The sequence below is a fragment of the Cebus imitator genome, unplaced genomic scaffold, assembly GCF_001604975.1.
Source record: "Cebus imitator isolate Cc_AM_T3 unplaced genomic scaffold, Cebus_imitator-1.0 Scaffold118, whole genome shotgun sequence".
NCBI lineage: Eukaryota > Metazoa > Chordata > Mammalia > Primates > Cebidae > Cebus > Cebus imitator.
This window is the reverse complement of record NW_016107433.1, coordinates 167984-190786: the sequence shown is the minus strand read 5'-3', so window position 1 is coordinate 190786 and position 22803 is coordinate 167984. Positions and strand designations below refer to the sequence as shown.

Genomic DNA, 22803 nt, shown 5'->3' with positions numbered 1-22803 from the left:
AAAAAAAAAAAAAAAAAAAGTGCAACTGTATACTGACAAATAAGGCTCTGAGCATCTGAAATGTGGCTGCTCTGCACTGAGATGTATTATAAGCGTAAAACACACACTAGATTTCAAAGGCTTAGCACAAAAAAAGAAGATAAAATATTTCATTAGTAGTTTTTTTCTGTTAATAACGACAGATTAAAATGCATATATTTTGGATATAATTGGGTTAAATGAAATATATCATTTAGATGACTTGTTTCCTTTTACAAGTCTTCCTTTACAAGCCTTGTCTTCCTGTTACCAGGCAGAGTCTTGCTGTGTTGTCCAGGCTGGTCTTGAAGTGATCCTCCTGCCTTGGCCTCCCAAAGTGCTAGGATTACAAGCGTGAGCCACTGTGCCCAGCCTTATGGCTCTTTCTATATATTTGATATTACTATTCAAAAATTATAAATTAAAGATGTGGCTCACATGTCATTTCCATTTTACAAAGGAGGAAATAAGCTTCAGAGGGCTTGAGAGGCATGTGGTACAAAGCCCAGGTATGACCCGGTAAGTGCGCCCTTGGATTTGTAAGCTGATGAGACTTCAAAAGAGATTCCCTAGGCCTTGCCTCTGGCTAGGGGACAAATGCCAGAACATTTCATGCTCAGAGAGTCACATCTCCTCCTCTCCCGAATCTTGACCAACCAGCAGTACATTTGGCCTTTGAGGGTGGCCTCAGAGTTGGTGCTGTGACCTATGGATGTGGGAGGGTCCCCAAGATGCTCAGGCTGTTGTCTGACCCCTCTCCCCAATCCCAGGCCAGCTCCAACTCTACCTGAAAGCCTTCAGTCCTGCTCGAACCCCTCAGCTTGGATATCAGCTGTGGCTCCCTCCCAGGCATCCACCGTCAGGTTATCTTGCAGCCTCCACTGTGGACCTATTTCTGTCCATCTCCAACTGTTGCTCAGGCCACAGATCACTCTCCCCACTGATGAGCACACCAGTGCGTGTGTGTCCAGAGCTAGTCATTAGGAGACACACCCAAGCCTCTGCAGCAGCAGCAGCAGCTATAGGGTGACCATGGGGTTGGAAGCCAGCCCTCTGCAGAAGGAGCTTCAGGGGGATCAGGTCTTCACAGCCATCCCCTTTCTATGATGCTTCAGAGCATCATAGAAAGGACCTGCTCTGGGGCCCATGGCCTGCACTGGAGGGAAGACTGTGACCCTCACCTGGGCGTAGACTCTGCAGGCTGTGGCTGCTGACGGGCCCACAGCCCTGCCTGGATTAATCTGAGGGCCACTCCTGGCTGCCCAGGGAGGGCGTGTCTGGAGTCCTGGGAGCAAGTAGAGCCCATCTTGTCTTGGGTGTCCCAAATGTCTCCAGCATCACCTCCAGGAAAAAATCTTGCCCTGAGGGAGGACTCAGGATCCAGTCCTGGGTCCCTTTGAGACCATGTGTGCTGGGATCCAACTGGGACATCCCATTTCAATATAATAGGGTCAAATCTGGGGCTGTGATTATAACATAAGGAGGCCACTTTCAGCTTTAAAATAGTTTTAAATTTAAAAAGTGAATTAAGGGAAAGGACTTAGGGAGTGAGGATTCTTGGCAGCCTAAGGATAATTATTATAAAACCAGCTCCCATTTTCCAAGTCCTCTGCAGTGCCTGGCCTGTGTTGCCACCATCCCTGGGAGGCACTGGACAGGATCCCTGGCACAGTCAGCAGCCAGGGGGCTGTTATACCACCTCCAGATGGCCACCACCATACCCATCCCACCCTCCTTTGAGCCCAGTTGCTCTGGTATAGAATAGAAGAGTTATTGGACAGATCCAGGTTCAAATCCTGCTCTGTGACCTGCTTACCTAACTTTCTGAGCCTCATCATCCTCATCTGTAAAATGGGGGTAACAACAGTTCTTGGATCACAGGGAGAGCTGGACATCTGCCCCAGGCCCTTTGCCTGCCTTAACAGGCACATTACTGTCATTTCTTCCCTGTTGCCACAGCTGCCTGCCTCCAAGCTGAGCAAATGTTATCCTCCAGACACCTCTCCCCCAGCTCACCATGTCCTCAAAAGTGGAGGGAGGGGCCGGGCATGGTGGCTCATGCCCGTAATCCCAGCACTTTGGGAGGTGAAGCCAGGCATATCGCGAGGTCAAGAGATGGAGACCATCCTGGCCAACATGATGAAACCCTATCTCTACTAAAAATACAAAAATTAGCTGGGCGTGGTGGCACACACCTGTAGTCCCAGCTACTTGGCAGGAGAATTGCTTGAACCCAGGAGGCAGAGGTTGCAGTGAGCAAAGATCATGCCATTGCACTCCAGCCTATCGACAGAGGGAGGCTCCATCTCAAAAAAAAAAAAAAAAAAAAACAAGTGGAGGGAGAAAATGGCCCCTATCTAGATCAGGCCACGGGTGCCTGCAGGGGTAACTCTCTATCTGGCCTGCTCCTCCTGTACACCCACTCTTGCCCACTCCGGAGACAAGTTTGTCCTAAGCATGGGAGTGGGAGGGAGGGCCATAGAGCAGGCCTCTCCCTTCCCCCCACCTCACTGAGGTCAAAGTTAGAGGTCTCAGGCCCAAAAGTGCCTTGTGGCCTGGAAGTTCCCTTCTGGTATAGTGGCAATGACAGAAGCTGTAACCAAAGTGAGCAGATGACATGCACCACCAGCCCCTCCTGGGCTTGCAGTGGGACCTCCTTCCCAAGCGTGTTCAGACATGCCTGTCTCCCCACAGCCCCTCCACTGTCCCTTTCTCCCACTTCACAACTAAACGTGTACATTTGAGGTCCCAGTTTCTCACCCCCCTCACTCCTCAGCACCCCCAGTGTCTGCCTCTTGCCCCTACCCCTGTCTCATCTGGGTCACAATCATCACTTGGTCTCTAAGCCCAACTGTGAACTTGCCTTGGGCACTCTCTGGACTTGGACTGGGGACTAGGGTGAGGATGCACATTTAAAAAGGCACTCTAGGCCAGGCTCGGTGGCTCATGCCTGTAATCCCAGCACTTTGGGAGGCCAAGACAGGCAGATTACAAGGTCATGAGTTCGAGATCCCAGCCTGGCCAACATGGTGAAACCCTGACTCTACTAAAAATACAAAAATTAGCTGAGTGTGGTGGCGGGCACCTGTAATCCCAGCTACTCGGGAGGCTGAGGCAGGAGAATCTCTTAAACCTGGGAGGTGGAGGTTGTAATGAGGCGAGATCCATGCCGCTGCACTGCAGCCTGGGCTACAGAGCATGACTCTGTCTCGAAAATAAATAAATGAATAAATAAATAAATACAAACAAACAGGCACTCCCTCCTGGGGTTGTGCATGTGCAGGGCCTGAGCCTGAAGGCACCCCTTAAATTTTCCTTCCAGGATCCCACAATGCTGCTTGTCCAATGTGGCCAGCTTCCCCCCAGGATTCCCAGAGCAAGTAAAGGCTCCATTTTCTGCCCAGGGATATGCCCTGGACTCCTCTCTTCCCTGGACAGCCAAACACTGTCTTTTGGGCACCACCTCCCTCTTATCCAGCCCTTGTCCTCCACCTCCCTCTATGCTGTTCCCTCCCTCCTGGACGTGGCCACTACTTGCTCCTTGCCACCATTCCTGCCTGCCCATCTGCATTCCTCAGGGATCTTCCCCAGCTGCAGGCCTGGCCCTGCCCCTCCTCTACTACAAGCCCTTGGTAGCTCCCCATCAGCCTGGGGAGAGGGTCCCAGGTTTCCCCCAGGGCTCTAGCCCCACTGAGCCTTTTGAGCCCGCAAGCACACTGGGCTGTCACCTCTGAGCCTACGCACCTGCCTTCCCTTGGCTTAAACACGTTGTTCCCTTCTCTCTGACATCAAATACTGGTTGGTACCCTCCCTCCCTCTCTCTTGCCCTTCCTTCCTTCCTTCCTTCCTTCCTTCCTTCCTTCCTTCCTCCCTCCCTCCCTCCCTCCCTCCTTTTTTCCTTCCTTTCTTTTTTCTCTTTCTTTCTTTCTTTCTTCTTCATTCTTCCTCTTTCTTTCTCAGAGTCTCACTCTGTCACCCAGGCTGGAGTACAGCGGTGCAAGCTCAGCCCACTGTAACTTCTGCCTCCTGGGTTCAACCGATTCTCCTGCCTCATCCTCCTGAGTAGCTGGGATTATAGGCACATGCCGTTACCACCCAGCTAAGTTTTTTATTTTTAGTGGAGACAGTGTTCCACTATGTTGGCCAGGCTGGTCTTGAACTCCTGAGCTCAAGTGGTCCACACGCTTTGGTCTCTCAAAGTGCTGGGACTATAGGCATGAGCCACTGCGCCTGGCCAGAATTTCATTTCCTGACTGAATGAGATGGTCTCTCCCTCTTCTCTGCTCCCATAGCCCCTGCCCTGCCATTGTGTAACTCTCACCTGCTCACCACCCATATCCCTCCCAACACACAGTGCTTGACTCACCACCATTGCTCCCCAAAGCCTAGGACGGTGCTAGAAACAGCACAAGCACGCAATTGGTTTGTTGCATGGATACATAAATTTATTAATTCAATAGGGATGGATTGTCATGTAGGTGGCTTTGGTGGCTGGGTGGGGACAAGGGGAGATACTGTATAAGCTATAGCCAGGGCCTGCCCGTGGCAGCAGGTGGCTGGAGGGAGAAGGCCACGTCACCTCCAGCATGCTGGGTGCTGATTTTCATGGCCTGGCAGTGAGGTGCGTGCATGGCAGAGCCTGCAGAAGAGGTAATGCCGAGAGGGCAGCTCTGCCCACCTCTGATTATTGCTTGAGTCTCTCTGGTAGTGTCAGCTGCCCGCCCCAGGGAGCTCGGTCTCCTCCATCACAGTGTGCGCACGGGGTGGGGCTGCTGACACTGCCAGTGGGGAAGACCAGAGGAGGTTCCCAGGGGTCTTTGGGTCTTGGAAAGCAGAGGCAGCCCCAGGCTTGAACCCTGCTTAGCTCCTGTCCTTCCTGCCCCCGGGGCAGCTGAAGGATGCCCCAGACTCAAGGATCCCGTCCAGAAGCCTCCAGGGTGACCAAGGAGCAAACTGGCTGAAGGAGGGTCCCCAGCACCCCCTAGGGAGGGAGCCTCAGATGGTTTGGTGTCTGCTGACATGGAAGCCCTTGGGAAGATGGTGCCCTAGTGGCTGGCTAGGCAGGCGGGCAGCTCAGGCCCGGAAGGAGGCCTTGACCACGCGGCCCTTCAGTGGCTGTGGTGGCCGGAAGTTGTTCACCATGTGGACCCTCTCATCGTCCTCTGAGGTAAAAAGCAGGCTCCGGAACTTCCCCATCTTGAGGAATCAGAAGGGATACTCAGGGCAGAATGGGGGTGCTGTGGTCCTCTATGACCCCAGATGCATCATCTGGCATACTTGCCCAGCCAGCTCTACCCCGCCCTCCTCCTTCTCCTAGGGCTTGTCCCTTTTCTTCCCTACTCATTCTTCTCTTTGGGACTCTCATTTACTTACTCACTAAAGGGCTTGGACCCTGCTTCACCTAGTTCTAGTTCTAGCTAAAACTTATCTGCAAATGTAGCATTCAGTTTCCAACACGGTGGGGGTGGGCCCCAGGATCCAGGTATCCCCCCTCCCCGCCAGTGTCTAGGTTCTGGTGATAAACCATCAAGCTAACTTGCAACCCAAGAATCTGTACATTTATTACCAAAAGATGCGGAGGAACCTTTAAGGTGGGCTCACAGGCTGTGGGTTGCTAGTTGGAGAGTCACCCTGCCTGGGCTGAGCCCTGAGTGCCATGCCCCTCCACCTGGTCCTCTGAGAGGACTCACCTGCCTTTCAGAGATGCAGATGGGCTCCCGGAGCACAATCCAGGTGACACTCTCACTGAGAGGCGGAGTCGTCAGGGAGCCGGGGTAGGTCCAGTAGTGCCGGCTGTCAGGCAGGAGGCACTTGGGGTTGAAGCAGCTGAACTGGGCTTTGGTGCCCTGAAGCAAGGTGGAGAAACCCAGGAATCAGCACAGACCTCCAACTGGGACCAAACCAGCAGCTTCTCCACCTTTCTTTCTTTCTTTATTTCTTTGAGATGGAGTCTCACTTTGTCACCCAGGCTGGAGTGCAGTGGCACAATCTCAGCTCACTGCAACATCCGCCTCCCAAGTTCAAGCAATTCTCCTGCCTCAGCCTCCCAAGTAGCTGGGATTATAGGCATGCACTCCCACACCAGGCTAATTTTTGTATTTTTAGTAGAGACTGGGTTTCACTATGTTGGCCAGGCTGGTCTTGAACTCCTGACCTAAAGTGACCCGCCTGCCTGGGCCTCCCAAGGTGCTGGGATTACAGGCATGAGCCCCTACACCCGCCTTCTCCACGCATTTCTAGCAGCAGGATTTAGGCTTCTCTTTGCCCACTGATGCAAATTGTGGGCAAATGTCTGTGATCCCAGATGCCATCTTCCAGCCTGAGCCAGGCCCTCTCCATCCATTTGCTTGTATGTAAGGGCTGTGGCTCCTGGAGTTCTTTGGCCATGATGTTCCCTCCCTTGCCTTCAGCTGCCCTCAGTGACATTGCCTGAATAGACCACCATTAATGTGACAAACATCTTGTCAATCCTATGCCCAGCCAGGCTGCATGCTGGGCACCCAAGGGCACTGCTGACCCCGACGAGGCATCAAATGCAGGGCCCTGCTGGTGCTGGGCCTCCCCCTTGGTCTCAGCAAGGGTTTACTCCCAGAATGAAAAAGTGGATGAGCCCAATTTGCGAGCCAGCCTCTTACTCCCTCCCCATCCGGCTGCTTGGGTCACGGGCATGGGCTTTACCTTGAACCGGACCATGTAGAGCGCGTCTGTCAGACGATTCATGCTGGGGTGCTCGTCTCCTGTCTGTCAGGGAGAGGGTAGTGTGAGCCCAGCACCCACTATGCTCCAGAACTAGGGGCAGTGCCAGGCCTCCCATGCCCCTCCTGGCCCCAGCAAACTACCACTCACCTCTAAGAAAACGCCAACCACAGCCAGGCCATCAGGTGCCGAGGCCGCTTCCCCAAAAGTACTGTACTTCTTGGCATTCCAGTGAACCAGATGCAGCTATGGGGCAACAACAGGCCAATGCTTCGTGCCTCCCAGGGGCACGGGGACCTGTGAGCCAGGCTCCCCTCACTCCCAGCATATTCCTGGCCTATTTGCAGGAGGGGAAGCTATCAAGTCTTCCAGGATTGGGATGCTGGGGGGCCCAGGGGAGCCCCAGAGGGTCGCAGGTAGCATCCATCCAACTCTGGTCCCAATTCTTTTCTGAGCTCCAGGACCCAAAGGGGAATGTGGCCCAGACCCTGCCTTGCAGGGAATGAGCTGTGAAATTGATCATGAATATCTAGCATGATACCTCCTTGAGTCCAGAGAATAAACAGGGGATTATCACAGGGAAGCCTTGGAGAAATGCATTCCAGGCAGAGAGAATAGCACAGGCAAAAGCTTGGTGGTATGAAGGAGACAGGTGTGGACAGGGGATTCGTCACATGCAGCTCAGTGTATGAAGAGGTGAGGGGAAAGACGAGGCCAGGCAAGATCAGTTCATGCACAGCCTTGAATACCAGGCTCAACCCTTGAAGGGCTGTCAGCAAGGCTGCAGTGGGACTAGATAGCCCTTCAGAAAACTCCAGGATACACAGACCAGGAAGTATAGCAGTGAGCAGGGTTCAGATGGAAAACCCTGCACTGGGAGTGGGCAGACGGTATCTCTTCCAAGGGTCCTGGGTGCTCCTTTTCCCCCTCTCCAACGCCCCACCCCAGGCATCCTCAAGCCCTGTCTACCCAGGCCTGGGTTATAGGCGTTCCGTCCTATATAGCAGAGGGATTCAAGTAGAGGAGGGCCCGTACCTCGCTGGGGAAGGACTTGCCATCCACCGTGTGCTCAGAACCCACATCATGCTTCTTGCCCCAGTGGAAGTGAAACTGCTTGAGGCGGTAGGGCCCTTCCAGGGGGCCCCCAGTCACCACTGTGGGTAGAAGTAGGGCAAGTGGCAATCAGCAGGATACGACCGACAGCCCAATGCCAGGACCAGGGCAGCAGCCCAGGAAAGGGACACTTTTTTTTTTTTTTTTTTAGTCATTTTTTTTTGTTTTGTTTTTTTTTTGAGTCAGGGTCTCGCTCTGTCACCCAGGCTGGAGTGCCATGGTGCAAACATAGTTTATCATAGCCTTGACCTCCTGGCCTCAAGCCTCCCAAGTAGCTGGGATTACAGGTACCTGCCACATCTGGCTAATTTTTTGTATTTTTAGTAGAAACGGGGTTTTATCATGTTGGTCAGGCTGGTCTCAATCTCCTGACCTCAAGAGATCTGCCTGTCTTGGCCTCCCAAAGTGTGGGATACATTTTCATTTGGAAAATTCACTGGGCTGACTGGTCTTGGGTTGGTCCCCACCACCTCCCTGACCCCCATCCCTTGAGCTGGGCCAGGGCAGAAATCCTGACAGCCCACAGGTGGCAGAGGGGTCTGGGACTGACAAAGGATAGCTCTTTATCTAGCTGTCCTCCCCACCCTTGCCTGATTTTCCACAGAGGGTAGGACCCTGCCTCGCAGGACCCCCATTACCACTAACAATTAGGCCTCCCATGTCTGGAACTCTGATCTGGAGTTAGGTTGAAAAGACTATTTTGTTTAGTCTGCATAGTAGCCCATGAAGGACAGAACTTATTATTATCCATATTTTATAAAGGGGGAAGCTGAGGCACAGAGACAGCAAGGCATCTGCCCAAGGTCACACACCAAGGCACTGAACTAGGGTATGAACTTGTAACTCTTATCTCCAAAGCCCAAGCCACTAATCACCAGCTAACACAGCCTCCCTAGAACCTTGAGCCTTCTTTAAACTTGGTATTTTTCCAGAGGTGGAGGGTAGCTCCCGAGGGTCTCTACCTTCCTGGACAGGCCCAGCTGCCTCCAGTGCCATCTCCCCCAGAGATGGCCTCTTCTGAGGGCCCTACTTGTGCTGGTTTTGTGACTTTCTTCCTTTGATACCTGGTGAGCTGGGGCCATGAACAAGGCCTCCTGGGACTGATAGAATTTCCAGCTGAAAGGGATCTGGAGGTGGGGGGAGCCCCAGCTAAGCTTGAATGTGAGCTCCTGGATCAGATGACACCCCAGGCTCTGAGTTCCACTAGGCCCCTCCATGATGGGTGACCAGGGTAGGGCTTTGGCCCTGTGGGCTCCTCAAGGAGGAGGACAGGACAGTCCAGAAGTCCCTCCTTGATGCCTGATCTTATTAAAGAAGCAAGACCTGTCCTGGGCACTAGTTAGGAGTCTGGGGGTGGTGGCTGCGGGTGGGGCCCCAGTCAGACTGCCCCAACCCTGGAAGCAGGAGCAGCTGAGCCTGCAGGCTGAGCAATCGGATAGGTCTGCAGATGCCACCTTCCAAGCATGCTTCGCCTGGGACCCCATGGTGTGGGCTCCTGGAGAGGGAGCTCCCTCCCTAACTCCTTGACCTTGGATCCATTAGCCTCCTCCCCCAGTTCACACGCAAGATGTGCTGCCATTCACAGGCACTCATTGTGTGTTTGGCACTCTGCTGACATCAACCCATCTGACCTCCAGAGTGACCCACAGTGGGTGAGTGTCACCATCTTATTCCTCTTTTCATTGGCTCCTTGCGCCCTCAGGCCTGGCCATGCTGGGCGGGGGAGGGAGCCCCAGCCAGGCCTGAAGGTGAGATCCCAGATCAGTGATCCAAAGGCATGTACCCCTGCGTCTTCTCCCACCTCAGTGGCCTTCATTGAGCTAATGATATCTGAGTTAAGCCCCCAGTGCCTTCTGAAGGCTATTAGAAGGGATCGTCATATGAAAACTGTTCCTCGTTAAACTATCATCTAGGGTCAGGTGGAGCCCCATGTCCCCTTCCCGAAGCTTGAGTAGGATCCTTTTCTTAGAATTCAGTACCAGGAAATAAATCCTTTGTCTCTCTCCTGAGGATCTGCCTGACTCCCTTTCTTTTGCAGCAAGAACTATAACCAATCCTCTTTCTCTTTTTTCCTAGCCTACAAAGGAACTCAGAACTAAGTAAGATCACTTGTCTCATGAAAGGTCTGACTTCCTCCATCTTCTTTGCCTTTTAATTTTCTTTTTTTTTTTTTTTTTTTTGAGACGGAGTTTCGCTTTTGTTGCCCAGGCTGGAGTGCAATGGCGCGATCTCGGCTCACCACAACCTCCGCCTCCTGGGTTCAGGCAATTCTCCTGCCTCAGCCTCCTGAGTAGCTGGGATTACAGGCACGCACCACCATGCCCAGCTGATTTTTTGTAATTTTTAGCAGAGACGGGGTTTCACCATGTTGACCAGGATGGTCTCGATCTCTTGACCTCGTGATCCACCCACCTCGGCCTCCCAAAGTGCTGGGATTACAGGCGTGAGCCACCGCGCCCGGCCACCTTTTAATTTTCTATTTGCAACCGAAGCTCCTTTGAGTGCTTTTATTGTATTTGTGGGTAGGGGAGAGGGAGGGAGAAGGAACCAATTATTAATACTTCCTTACACAAGAAACTCTAGCAGGTTCCTTCCTCGCCCCATTCCACCATCCTTCCCACCACAGGCCCAGTCATAAGGATGGAAATCCCTTCACTGAACAGCACTCCTGAGGCCTCTGCCTAGGAATTTCTCATGAAAGTACCTGGACTCTAGGGCAAGAGGCCTTGGAAGGAGTTGCCACGGGTTCCCACTGGCCTCTCTCTGGCCCAAGATGGTTGGACCTTGAAGTCGTAGGTGAACTGGAGAGAGAGAGAGACCTTTGGGCTGGACCACGCTGCTTCTGACACTCCCCAGCTCATCAAGCCTCTATCTGCCAATCTGAGTGATGGGTTCTCTAGAAGAATAAATGAGCGGTTTGTGACCTTAGCAAGGGGCTTGGCACACAGAAATGTTAGCTTCCTTCTCTCCCTGCTGGGCTTGGCCAAATCACACAGGGAGGAGGGCTTGGCAGGTCAGAGATGGGGCAGGGAGTGAAAACAAGCCTGATCTGTAGGAATATATGGAAGGGAAAAAAGGGACGGAAAGAAATTAGCATTTTTTGAGCATCTGCTGTATGCCAGCTCTATCAATCTCTCTTGGTTTTTTCATTTTTCCCCTCTATGACCTAAGAGGGTAAGTCTTATTGCTCACATTTTGTGCATAAGGAGACTGAGGCTCAGCCCAAGACTTCACAGCTGGTGAGAGGTGGAGCCTTCCTTGCCCACCATAGCATGCTTCCCGAGACCCCCCCCAACACAAGGTTAGGATCCTAAGGGGCCAGGTGCCAGGTTTTGACAGGGGCCACTTACCGGTTCGGTCATCGCTGTCATTGAAGTCTACCTGGACAGAGTGGCCATTGTTGGTAATACTGAGGGACATGCAGGCCTCATAGGAAAGCTCCAGTGGCTGGAGGCTGGGCGAGTACACAGCCTGGCTGGAGATGATATTGATGGGTGATTGGCGGTCTCCCTGGGCAATGGGATACAGCTTGTGCCAATGTGAGGGACCTGCAGGTAGAGGGGAGGGCAAGGACTCAGGCCAGCCAGGATCTCTGGGCTTCAGGCTGAGGACACCGATGGAGGATGGTCTCTTTGGCCTCCTTTCAGAGGTGAGCCCCTGCGTTGGAGCTGCATGGCCTGGAGTTCCAATCCCAGCTCTGCCATTTTCCCTGACTCCATTTCTTTGTCTGTGAAATGGCCTCACTAAAACTCACCCTCCAGTGCTGATAGGAGGCCCAGAGAGGTACTGTATGGAAGGGAACATAATACAGCTACAGGTTCAGGGGTGGCTCAGAGTAATGAGTCAACCCTCAACCCCCAACAGAGAGACCTCCAGGCATCTGAAGTCTCTGACCTGACCCCATCAGTATCTCACCTCTTTCTGCACCTTGGTCAATTTGGTGCTGGTGTTTGTGATAATAGAAACAAAAACTCTCATCAACCTAGCTTTGACTCTGTGTGACATGTATTTGCTTCTCACAACCACCTGTGAAATAGAAACCAGCAAGATCCCCATTTCACAAATGAGGGAACTGAGGGCAGCTCACACATGTGTGCATGCACATGTACTAATATGAATATGCAACATATACCTCTACTGCCCCCAGCTGCCCTCCCCACGTGTGTGCCTACGAGTCCATAGAGATCTTCCTATGAACACATTCATCTTTCTATGATCTTCCATTGTGCACACATGTGCACAATGGCCTGGGCTCTGTAGGCTCAGAGCAGCCAGGCCCAGAACATGCATGTGTACAAACACACAGCCCTGCAGACTACATCTGACACACGCATATGCTCTCTCACACACAAACCCCTCAGTTGGAGACTCAAGTTTGCATAAAGGGACCACAGCAAAACACATGCCCATGCACACACACACACACACACACCTGCATACACACCCACAGGCGCCCACCACCTGCCTCCCAGAGGATCCATCTGCAGCCGAGAGGCTCAGCATCTCCCTGGGGAACATCCTGAGATGCAGCCTATTTTTAGAGCTACTGCCGGCTGGTGCTTCTCCCCCTTTTTGGCTTCTTAAGTTTTCCTGAGAAAACAGCAGCAGGTGCCGACAGAGCCGTGTCCCCAATGGATGACTCAGAATCGTGGCCCGGCCCCTCTGGGTTATTTTTGAAGCCCTGTGAGCAGTGCCACATGCCGGCACCTCTGTCCCCTGTCCTTCCCTTCCAGGACTGGACAACCCAGCTCTGCCTGGGTGATGGGGCGGCTGCCTGGGGGAGCAGGCCCATGGGGCAGGCTACACAGGACACTGGGTGCTCAAAGCTGGTGGGCAGGACTAGCAAGAAGGGCTGGAGGCAGGGGACTCTGGCTCTGGGGGAAGCATCCAAAAGGGGGCTCAGAGCAGGTACTGGGAGATGATCTCTATGGGTCCCGTCCATCTCTCCCTTCTCTATCTGTCCCTCCCACTCTGCTTGTCTGTATCATCTTTTTCTGAATATCTCTTTCCAGTTCTTGCATGCCCAGATATGGGGGTTCTCTTCCAAAATATGCTCCTTTGTTCTTGGGGTCCCAGGGGAAGCCAGAGACTAAACAGCACCCTCCCTCTGGTCTACTGCAACTTTCTGGCTTCCCAGACTGTAGGCCCCCATCCACCCTCACGAAGTGATACCTCTCCGCAGAGGAGTGGGGCTGGGGGTTGTTCCTCCCACCATTACTTTCTCTTCTGTGCACCCCACCTGTCCTGCACTGGTTCCCCAGGGAAATAGGGAAGCCCCACACACCCACCCGTGATCGGTAAGAAATGGCCCCCAAAGGGAACTGACTGCCCCAGACCCACGCTCCAGCCCTCTGGCTCTCACCTTCTGCCTCTTCTCCCTTTCTCTGCATCCTAAGGAAACTGAGGCAGGATAGAGGAGCTCTCTTCCGTGTCAGCCCAGGAGGCTGGTGTGGGCCACGGGCTTCCACGACTCACACCCGGACGTGCGCAAACACCCGCTCGGTGTAGACACCCAGACACATGCTTGCGCCCCCATGTGCCCCTTCCCTCAGGTACCAGCCAAGAAGGCAGCTCGGCCACTTCCACGGGGAAACTCTCTCCAGGGGACACTGCGCCCTTGCCACGAGAGCCCCGATCCCCCTAGGTCCCCGCACACCCGCCGTGCGCGCTCCCCGCACAGACACCCGCGCACAGCGCTCCGCCGCTCCCGCTCCCCGCAGCCCTGGGCCACCCCCACGCGCTGCGCACGCCCCGGACGAGTGAGTGAGAGTCTCGGCCTGGGTCCGAGCGGGCTGGGCAGTCAGGGTATTCGCAGAGGAGGCGGCAGGACTCAGCCGGCCTGGCAGCTAGCTGGCGGCGGGACCACCCGGGCTGCAGCGCGGACTTTGCGCCTGGCGCTGGGGACCAAGGCTTGGACCGAATTAGGGGACCAGGATGGGAGAGGGGTCCCGGCCCAGCCTGGAGGGTAGGAGCTTGCGGGTCCGGGAAACCGGCTTGGGCACGAGGGTTGGGGGCGAGTGTAGTTGGGTCGGGGTCCGAGCCGGGGGTGGTGGGGGAGGTCGGCGCCTACCGTCGTCCTGGCCGTAGCCCCAGCAGTGGTGGCCGGTCATGCCGCTGCTGTCCCCGCAACCGTGCACCTGCCGGGTCGGCTCGGTCCGCTTGTTCGGGCTGCGGCTCCAGCCCCGCTCGCTACCGCGGAGCAGCCTCTTAAAGCAGCGGCGGGCGGGAGGAGCAGTTCCCGGGGGACCCGCCCCCCGCCCCCCAGCAGGGCCAGAGAGGCCGGCCTGCCCCGCCCTCACCCTCCGGCAAGCCCGTTGAACCCCGAGCAGAGATGTAGGGCTGGAGGAAGTAACCCTCTCCCCTTGACTCCCACCCCTGTCCTGGCTGGATGACTCTCCCTCTTTTCCCCCAGCAACCTGTGCCCACTCTGGGACACTAGATACCGGTGCCGCACATGGCATCCCTTCCCCAGGCTTGTCCCAGACTGCAAATGCCACTGCCAGGAACCTGAGCTCTGGGTCCTGAATCCTTTGGGGTCGGAAAGTCCCCTATAAACTGCAAACTACACCGACCACCAAGTGTCCAGAATTGGAGCTTCCCCTGTTTACCAGAGGCTGTTGTAGGTGCTGGGCCAAGCTTTGGGTTCTTCCTACGGTATAACCCTCTCTGTTACCCTACAAGGTTGGGTGCTTCCATTAGCCCTATCTGACAGAGGAGGGGACTGAGGCCCAGAGAAGTGAAGTGACTTGCCCAAGGTCATCTAGCCAGGGTGCAAGGGGTTCATTCCCTGGGGTTCTCACACCAGACACTGGGGGTTTTGTTTTTTCATTTGCTTGTTTGTTTTTAGACAGTCTTGCTCTGTCTGTCACCGAGGCTGGTGCTATCTCAGCTCACTGCAACCTCCACCTCCTTGGTTTGAGTGATTCTTCTGCCTCAGCCTCCCAAGTAGCTGGGATTACAGGTGTGAACACCACACCCAGCTAATTTTTGTATTTTTTGTAGAGACAGGGTTTCACCATGTTGCCTAGACTGGTCTCAAACTTCTGGCATCAAGTAATCCACCCGTATTTTTTGTAGAGACAGGGTTTCACCATGTTGCCTAGACTGGTCTCAAACTTCTGGCATCAAGTAATCCACCCGCCTTGGCCTCCCAAATTGTAATCCTGGTTCAGGCCAGGATTACAGGTGTGAACCACCGTGCCTGGCCTGACCTTGGGGTCTTTACCATTTCTCCTTGGTGATGGGTACAAGGCTGTACTGTGAGTGTGGGGGTCTGGGGACCCTGGGGTAGATGCAGGGACAGGACTGGCATCACTCTCCCTAAGGGGGAGTGAGGAGGAGTGGCGTCAACCAATGGGCATGAGGACGGGGAGACACCAGGTGGCTTGCCCATGGAACCAAGTCTGAGGCTTTGACTTCCACCCTCCCTGTTATTTTCTCTGCTGCTTCCTCCTTTCTTCAGGGACTCTGCCTGTCCCTCCATAGCCTGCTATTTGTCCCGCCTCTTCTGACTTCCCCCTGAGCTTCAGTACACCCGCTGGGAGCTCAGGCCCTCCACCCTGCGCTCAACCCCGGTGCCTGCCTTGGTCCAGCATTTTTCCATGCACAACCCTGGTCCTTGTTGTGCCCTCCACCTGATGTGCCCTCTTCCACCCACTGGTTCCAGCCGGCCCAATCTGATTCATTTTAGCATGTGGCCTTGTGCCAGGGATAGGGCTTGTCTCTGACTAGTCCTCAGCAGGCAGTTTTGGAAAGACAAACAGATAGGTGGATGGAAGGACAGACAAATGATCCCACCCAGAGCCCTGTACTCAGCAGGAGTTGAACAGCCACTAGTACAATGTCTGCTGCCCAGATCTTGAATAGAGACACTCTTTCTAGCCCTGCTCTTGGCTGACCTTGTGGAGGAATCTGCCATCTTGTCTGCCTGGTTCCCCTACATCTCTGTGTCTGTCTCGGTTTCTCTCTCCCGGGCCTTGAACCCCAGATCCTCAGATAGAACTATGGAGATTAATTGACAACTGGGTGGCTGGGCTGATGTCAGTGACTGTCCAGGCCTGCAAAGATGCCCCTCTCTGATCCAGGAGCAGGAAATCTGACCCTAGGGTGGGGCAGGGGACTTATGACAGAGATGCAGGCGGTAGCCCCCAAGACCAGATGTGACAGAGAATACAACATTGTCAAGGCCCCAGGTCTTGAAGCCAGAAATGGCATCTACAGATCAAGAATACAAAAGCATGCTTCTGGGTGAGGCCTGGACTTTCTGTCTCCCAGAGAAGCCAGCCACTCTTTACCTGGGAGAGCTGCAACACCCTTTACCTGGGAGAGAGAGCTGTGGGGATGGCCCAAACTCCATTGACCCACTTCCTCTTCACAGGGACTCAGGTCTTGTCCATATTTATTTGTAGTTCTTAAAAAATACAATTGGGCCAGGCATGGTGGCTCACACCTGTAATCCCAGAACTTTGGGAGGCTGAGGTGGGAGGATTATCTGAGCTCAGGAGTTCAAGACCACCCTAGGCAACATGGTGAAACCCATCTCTACTAAAATACAAAAAATTAGGGGGGTATGGTGGCACGCGTCTGTAGTCCCAGATACTCGGGAGGCTGAGGCATGAGAATTGCCTCAGCCCAGGAGGTGGAGGTTGCAGTGAGCCAAGATTGCACCACTGTGCTCCAGCTTGGGCTATAGAATGAGACTCTGTCTCAAAAGGAAAAGAAACAATTGGAATTCTTCATATAGTTTTGCATCCAGCTTCATCTACACAGTAACCCTGGAGGGATTTTTACCCCATTTTACAGAAGAGAAAAGCAAGGCTCAGAGAAGATGAGTGACGGGCTGGAAGATGCACAGTGAGTGACGGAACAAAGATGAAAGCCCAGGGCTGCTGGGCTCCTCATTCAATACTGTCCAAAATCACTGGAAAGGGAGGAAGTGGATTTTAAATTTGACTCTCATTTGTGTGTATATGCAAGTCCTCTCCAAAAGGACTTTAGAAAAGCTAGGGAGAGTGTTTACCTACAGGGAGGAGACTGGGTGCCGGCAGGTTGTGGGAGGGTGTGGTATGGGGTGGGAAGGACACTCTACTGGGATTCCTTTGTATCTCTTGAATGAATTAAAGCATGTATTACCTCTTTAACAACCACATAAAATTTGATCCAGTTCTTTCCTTCCTGCAGCCTGTCTTCAGCATTTTCTCTGGGTACTGGGAACTCAGGCAGGTGAGAGGAGTCAGTGGAGACTGCCCTTCTGAGGCTAAGCACCAGTTGCCCCAGCAGCTTACTCAGGTCAACTTGGGGGAGCCTGTGCCCCCATTCAGATGCCTCCAGTCTCAATTACATGCTTTCTTTAAAGCCGAGTTGATTTCTCTGCTTGAGAGTTTTCTCTTTGGTCTCACTGGTGTCAGTGGCTCCTGGTTTTTGCTATTTATACGGGAGGGGAAAATGGGAGATGTGAGGCCTGTGATGGAGGCCTGGGGGAGGAGGGCATGAGCAGGTTGTAAAGCCAAGCCTCATTCATCAAACGACCTTGGCCTCCAGCTTCTGCTTCCTTTTTTCTTTTTCCTTTTAAAGATTATATAGAGACAGGGGTCTCACTATGCTGCCCAGGCTGGTCTCAAACTCCTGGTCTCAAGGATCCTCCTGTCTCAGTCTCCCAAAGTGCTAGGATTACAGATGTGAGCCACCCTGCCCAGCCTTGTTGGGTATATTTAAAACTCCAAACATTTCTTTTCCAATTATAGTAGTGACATCTATTGTAGAAAATTTGGAAGAGTCAGAAAAACATATAAAAGAAAAGTAAAATCACTGGTGATGTCACTACTCAAGGATCACCACTGTTAACATTTTAGTAACCATCTTGCCAAGGTTTTCTTTTTTTATTTTAGTTTTATTTTTTCCATAAGTTATTGGGGTACAGGTTGTATTTGGTTACATGAGTGAGTTCTTTAGTGGTGATTTGCGAGATTTTGGTGCACACATCACCTGAGTAGTATACACTGCACCATATTTGTGGTCTTCTAACCCTCACCCTCCTTCCACTGTTTCCCCCAGGTCCCCCACAGTCCACTGTATCTTTCTTATGCCTTTGCGTCCTCATAGCTTAGCTCTCACATATCAGTGTAGTGTTTGGTTTTCCATTCCCGAGTTACTTCACTTAGAATAATAGTCTCCAATCTCATCCAGGTCACTGCAGATGCTGCTTATTCATTCCTTTTTATGGCTGAGTAGTATTACATTGTGTGTGTATGTGTGTGTGTGTGTGTGTGTGTGCATATATATATATATAATCACAGTTTCTTTATCCACTTGTTGATTAATGGGCATTTGGGTTGATTCCACGATTTTGCAATTGTGAATTGTGCTGCTATAAACATGCCTGTGCAAGTATTTTTTTCATATGACTTATTTTTCTCTGGGTAGATACCTAGTAGTGGAATTGCTGGATCAAATGGTAGTTCTACTTTTAGCTCTTTAAGGAATCTCCACACTGCTTTCCATAGTGGCTGTACTAGTTTACATTCCCACCAGCAGTGTAGAAGTGCTCCCTGATCACCACAACCACACCAACAACTACTGCTTTTTGATTTTTAAATTATGGCCAGGAGTATGGTGATATCGAATTGTGGTTTTGATTAGCATTTTCCTGATCATTGGTGATGTTGAGTATTTTTTCATATATGTGTTGGCCATTTGTATGTCTTCTTTTGAGAATTGTCTATTCATATCCTTAGCCCGCTTTTTGATTAGATTGTTTACTTTTCTCTTACTGATTTGTTTGAGTTTGTTGTAAATTCTGGATATTAAGTCCTTGGTCAGATATATAGACTGTGAAGATTTTCTCCAACTCTGTGGGGTTTCTGTTTACTCTGCTGATTGTTCCTTTTGCCATGCAAAGCTCTTTAGTTTCATTAAGTCCCAACTATTTCTCTTTGTTATTATTGCATTCGCTTTTGGGTTCTTGGTCATAAAATCCTGTACCTAAGCCAACACCTAGAAGGGTTTCTCCAATCTTATCTTCTAGAATTTTTATAGTTTCAAGGTCTTAAAGTCCTTAATCCATCTTGAGTTGATTTTTGTAAGAAGTGAGAGATGACGATCCAGTTTCAATCTCCTATGTTTGGCTAGCCAATTATCCCAGCACCATTTGTTGAAAAGGGCGTCCTTTCCCCACTTTATGTTTTTGTTTGCTTTGTCAGAGATCAGTTGGCTGTAAGTATGTGGGTTCTCTATTCTGTTCCATTAGTCTACGTCCATATTTTTATACCAGTACCACGCTGTTTTGGTGACTATGGCCTTATAGTATAGTTTGAAATCAGGTATTGTGATGCCTCCAGATTTGTTCTTTTTGCTTAATCTTGTTTTGGCTATGTGGGCTCTTTTTTGGTTCCATATGAATTTTAGAATTGTTTTTTCTAATTCTATGAACAATGATGGTGCTATTTTGATGGGGATTGCATTGAATTTGTCGATTGCTTTTGGCAATATGGTGATTTTCTCAATATTGATTCTACTGATACATGAGCATGTGATGTGTTTCCATTTGTTTGTGTCGTTTATGATTTCTTTCAGCAGTGTTTTGTAGTTTTCCTTGTAGAGGTCATTCGACTCCTTGGTTAGGTATATCCCTAAGTATTTTATTTATTTACTTATTTATTTATTTTGCAGCTGTGTAAAAGGGATTGAGTTCTTGATTTGATTCTCTACTTGGTCGCTATTGGTGTATAGGAGAGCTACTGATTTATGTACATTAATCTTATAACCAGAAACTTTGCTGAATTTTTTTTATTAGCTCTGGGAGCTTTCTGGAGGAGTATTTAGAGTTTTCAAGGTAAACGATCACATCATCAGCAAACAGTGACAGTTTGACTTCCTCTTTACAGATTTGGATACCCTTTCTTTCTTTCTCTTGTCTGATTGCTCTGGGTAGGATTTCCAGTACTATGTTGAAGAGGAGTAGTAAGAGGACATCCTTGTCTTGTTCCAGTTCTCATAGGGAATGCTTTCAACTTTTCCCCATTCAGTATTATGTTGGCTATGGGTTTGTAATAGATGGCTTTTATTACGTTGAGGTATGTCCCTTGTATGCTGATTTTGCTGAGAGTTCGAATCATAAAGGGATGCTGGATTTTGGCAAATGCTTTTTCTGCATCTATTGAGATGATCATGTGATTTTTGTTTTTAATTATTATTATTATAATTTTTTTTGAGATGGAGTTTTGCTCTGTCACCCAGTCTGGAGTGCAATGGCGCAATCTCAGTTCACTGCAACCTCCACCACCTGGGTTCAAGTGATCCTCCTGCCTCAGCCTCCCAAGTAGCTGGGATTACAGGTGCACACCACCATGCTTGGCTACTTTATGGCATTTTTAGGAGGGACAGGGTTTCACCATGTTGGCCAGGCTGGTCTCAAACTCCTAACCTCAGGTGATCCACCTGCCTGGGCCTCCCAAAGTGCTGGGATTACAGGTGTGAACCACTGCGCCCGGCCTGATTTTTGTTTTTAATTCTGTATATGTGGCGTATCACATTTTTTGACTTGTGTATTTTAAATCATTCCTGCATACCTGGTATGAAACCCACTTGTCCATGGCGGATTATCTTTTTGATATGTTGTTAGGTTTAGTTAGCTAGCATTTGGTTAAGGATTTTAGCATCCAAGTTCATCAAGAATACCTTTTGGTTATGCCTTTCCTGGTTTTGGTATTAGGGTGATGCTCTGAGAAGATTTTCTGATACAGGTTGAGTATCACTTACTTGAAATTCTTGGGACCAGAAGTGTTTTGGATTTCTGATATTTTTCAGATTTTGGAATATTTACATATACATAGTATCTTGGGGATGGGACCGAAGTCTAAATACAAAATTCATTTACATTTTATACTTACCTTATAGACATGGCCTGAAAGTAATTTGACACACTATGTTAAATAATTTTGTGCATGAAACAAAGTTTGTGACAGTGAACCATCAGAACACAAGTGTCACTATCTCAGCCCCTCTCCCCACAATGGCATCTTGTAGGTGCTCAAAAAGTTTCAGATTTTGGATTTCAGATTTTTGTATTGAGATGCTCAATCTGCATGTATTAGTAGTATGTAAAGGCTGGGTATGGTGGTGTGCCTACGATCCCAGCTACTCAGGAGGCTGAGGTGGAAGGATCCCTTAAGTCCAGGAGTTTGAGACTGTAGCATGCTATAATCCCACCTGTGAATAGCCACTGCACTCCAGCCTGGGTAACATAGAGAGACTCCATCTTAAAAAAAAAAAAAAAAAAGGAAAACAACTGAGCAATCAGGATCATAGGATGGCTTTGGGACCAGTTTTTTTCCATCCAGTGTCCTATGGTAGATGTTTCCTTGACTGGCCTTGGAGAACTTGACACATAATATTTATTCACACACTGCTGTGATTTTGTGTTATTTCTAGTTTTCAGTATTGCAAATATCACTGCAGTCAACATCCTTACTTGTATATCTTTAGAATGACTTTTTTTAAGAGATGGGTTCTTGCTGTGTTGCTCAGGCTCATCTGTTTCAAATTTCTGGCCTTGAGCAATACTTCCACCTCAGTCTCCCAAAGTACCAGGATTCGTGAACCAATGTGCCTGGCCTCCTTACTTACACATCTTTATGTGTGTCTGATGATTTCCTTGGAATAAATTGATAGAGGTAGAATTACCAAGTCAGATAATACATACATTGCTAGGAACATATTTTAAAATGTACACATTATGATGGCAATAGTTTCAGAAATTTATTCTTTCATTTGGTAAACATTTATTGAAGATTTATTAGATGTCAACTGCTGGGCCAGGCACAGGTGACACAACTGTGAACTTTATATACTCATAGCTGCCTCAAAGAGCTTATGGGGTTGGGGAGAAAGGCAAGGGACCAGCCAATGAGGACTAGGGTGAGAAGGGGTAGGATGGGCAAGGACAGGCAGGGAGGGCTAGTGGCCCGGGTGGATGTCCTGGGTTGTGACTCATTCTTCCTGGCTGGTCTTCCACAGACTATAATCTCTGCTAGCACAGAGCTAGCCCCAAACTTCCTGGCAGCCCAAAGATCTAGTCTGCCCTCCCTGAGACCAACTGGGCTGGATAAAATAACATACCTGCACTGCGGTCTGGTCAGATCTGTTGGGGGTATTTGTTTCTTTTTATTTGAAACAAGGTCTCACTCTGTCACCCAGACCATAGTACAGTGGTGAAGTCATAGCTTACTGCGGCCTCCAACTCCTGGACTCAAGTGATCCTCCCACCTCAGTCTCCCAAGTAGCTGGGACTATAGGTGCGCCACTATGCCTGGCTAATTTTTTATTTTTTGTAGAGACAGGGTCTTGTTATGTTGCCCAGGCTGGTCTCAAACTCCTGACCTCAAGTGATCCTCCATCTCCTGTCCTACAGGCATACACCACCATGCCTGGTCTCCCAAAGCACTACAGGTGTGAGATTACAGGTGTGATTACAGGTGTGAGCCACTGCGCCAGACTGGGGTATTTGTTTCTAACCCCTGAACCACCTGTTAATCTTTGTTACTTCACTCTTCTTTCCAAACATCTGCCCCTGTCTGTAGAATAGGGTTAGCAGCAATATCTGTTGCATTGGGTGGTTGTGAGCTCACGAGGTGATGCATGTCAGGGGCCTGCCTGGCATCATAGTAAGTGCTCAGTAAGCCAGGGTAGGATCAAGCATGTATCAGAAACACCTGGATGACTGGTTAAAACAGTTGCCTGGGCCTCACTCTACATTTTCTGATTCAGCAAGTAGGGATAAAGTCCAAGAATTTGAATTTTTCTTTTTTTTTTTCAGAGACAAGTTCTCACCATGTCACCCAGGCTGGTTTCAAACTCCTAGGCTCAAGAAATCCTCCTGCCTCACCCTCTTAAGTGTTGGGATTACAGAAGTGAGCCACCTTACCTGGCTTTTTTTTTAATGCTTAATTTTTATTTTTTCTTTTTCTCTTTTTTTTTTTT

The 22803-nt window shown here is 50.5% G+C and overlaps 1 protein-coding gene across 4 annotated transcripts; it reads right to left on the bottom strand.

Moving 5' to 3' along the window:
* Positions 1 to 4441: 4441 nt before the first annotated feature.
* CA7 (carbonic anhydrase 7) lies at positions 4442 to 14040 on the bottom strand. Of its 4 annotated transcripts, none has more exons than XM_017539232.2 (7): positions 13898 to 14040; positions 11178 to 11375; positions 7750 to 7868; positions 6865 to 6960; positions 6697 to 6759; positions 5709 to 5864; positions 4442 to 5214 (listed from the first exon to the last, which is right to left on the bottom strand). In XM_017539232.2, exons 1-7 carry the CDS (start codon positions 13935 to 13937, stop codon positions 5092 to 5094), a joined length of 795 nt encoding a protein of 264 aa, XP_017394721.1. In that variant the 5' UTR covers positions 13938 to 14040; the 3' UTR covers positions 4442 to 5091. The 4 variants fall into 4 exon arrangements, with proteins under 4 accessions (XP_017394721.1, XP_017394723.1, XP_017394722.1 ...); XM_017539234.2 differs by having other exon boundaries at positions 4442 to 4796; XM_017539233.2 differs by lacking the exon at positions 13898 to 14040 and adding an exon at positions 13190 to 13494.
* Between the last annotated feature and the right edge of the window lie 8763 nt (positions 14041 to 22803).

Coding starts and splice junctions, on each gene's coding strand:
- CA7 (XM_017539232.2), bottom strand. CDS start 13,937: ATGACCGGCCACCACTGCTGGGGCTACGGCCAGGACGACG. Junction 6,961..7,749: donor GCAAGTCCTTCCCCAGCGAG/GTACGGGCCCTC, acceptor GTTGCCCCATAG/CTGCATCTGGTTCACTGGAA. Junction 6,760..6,864: donor TGGTTGGCGTTTTCTTAGAG/GTGAGTGGTAGT, acceptor TCTCCCTGACAG/ACAGGAGACGAGCACCCCAG.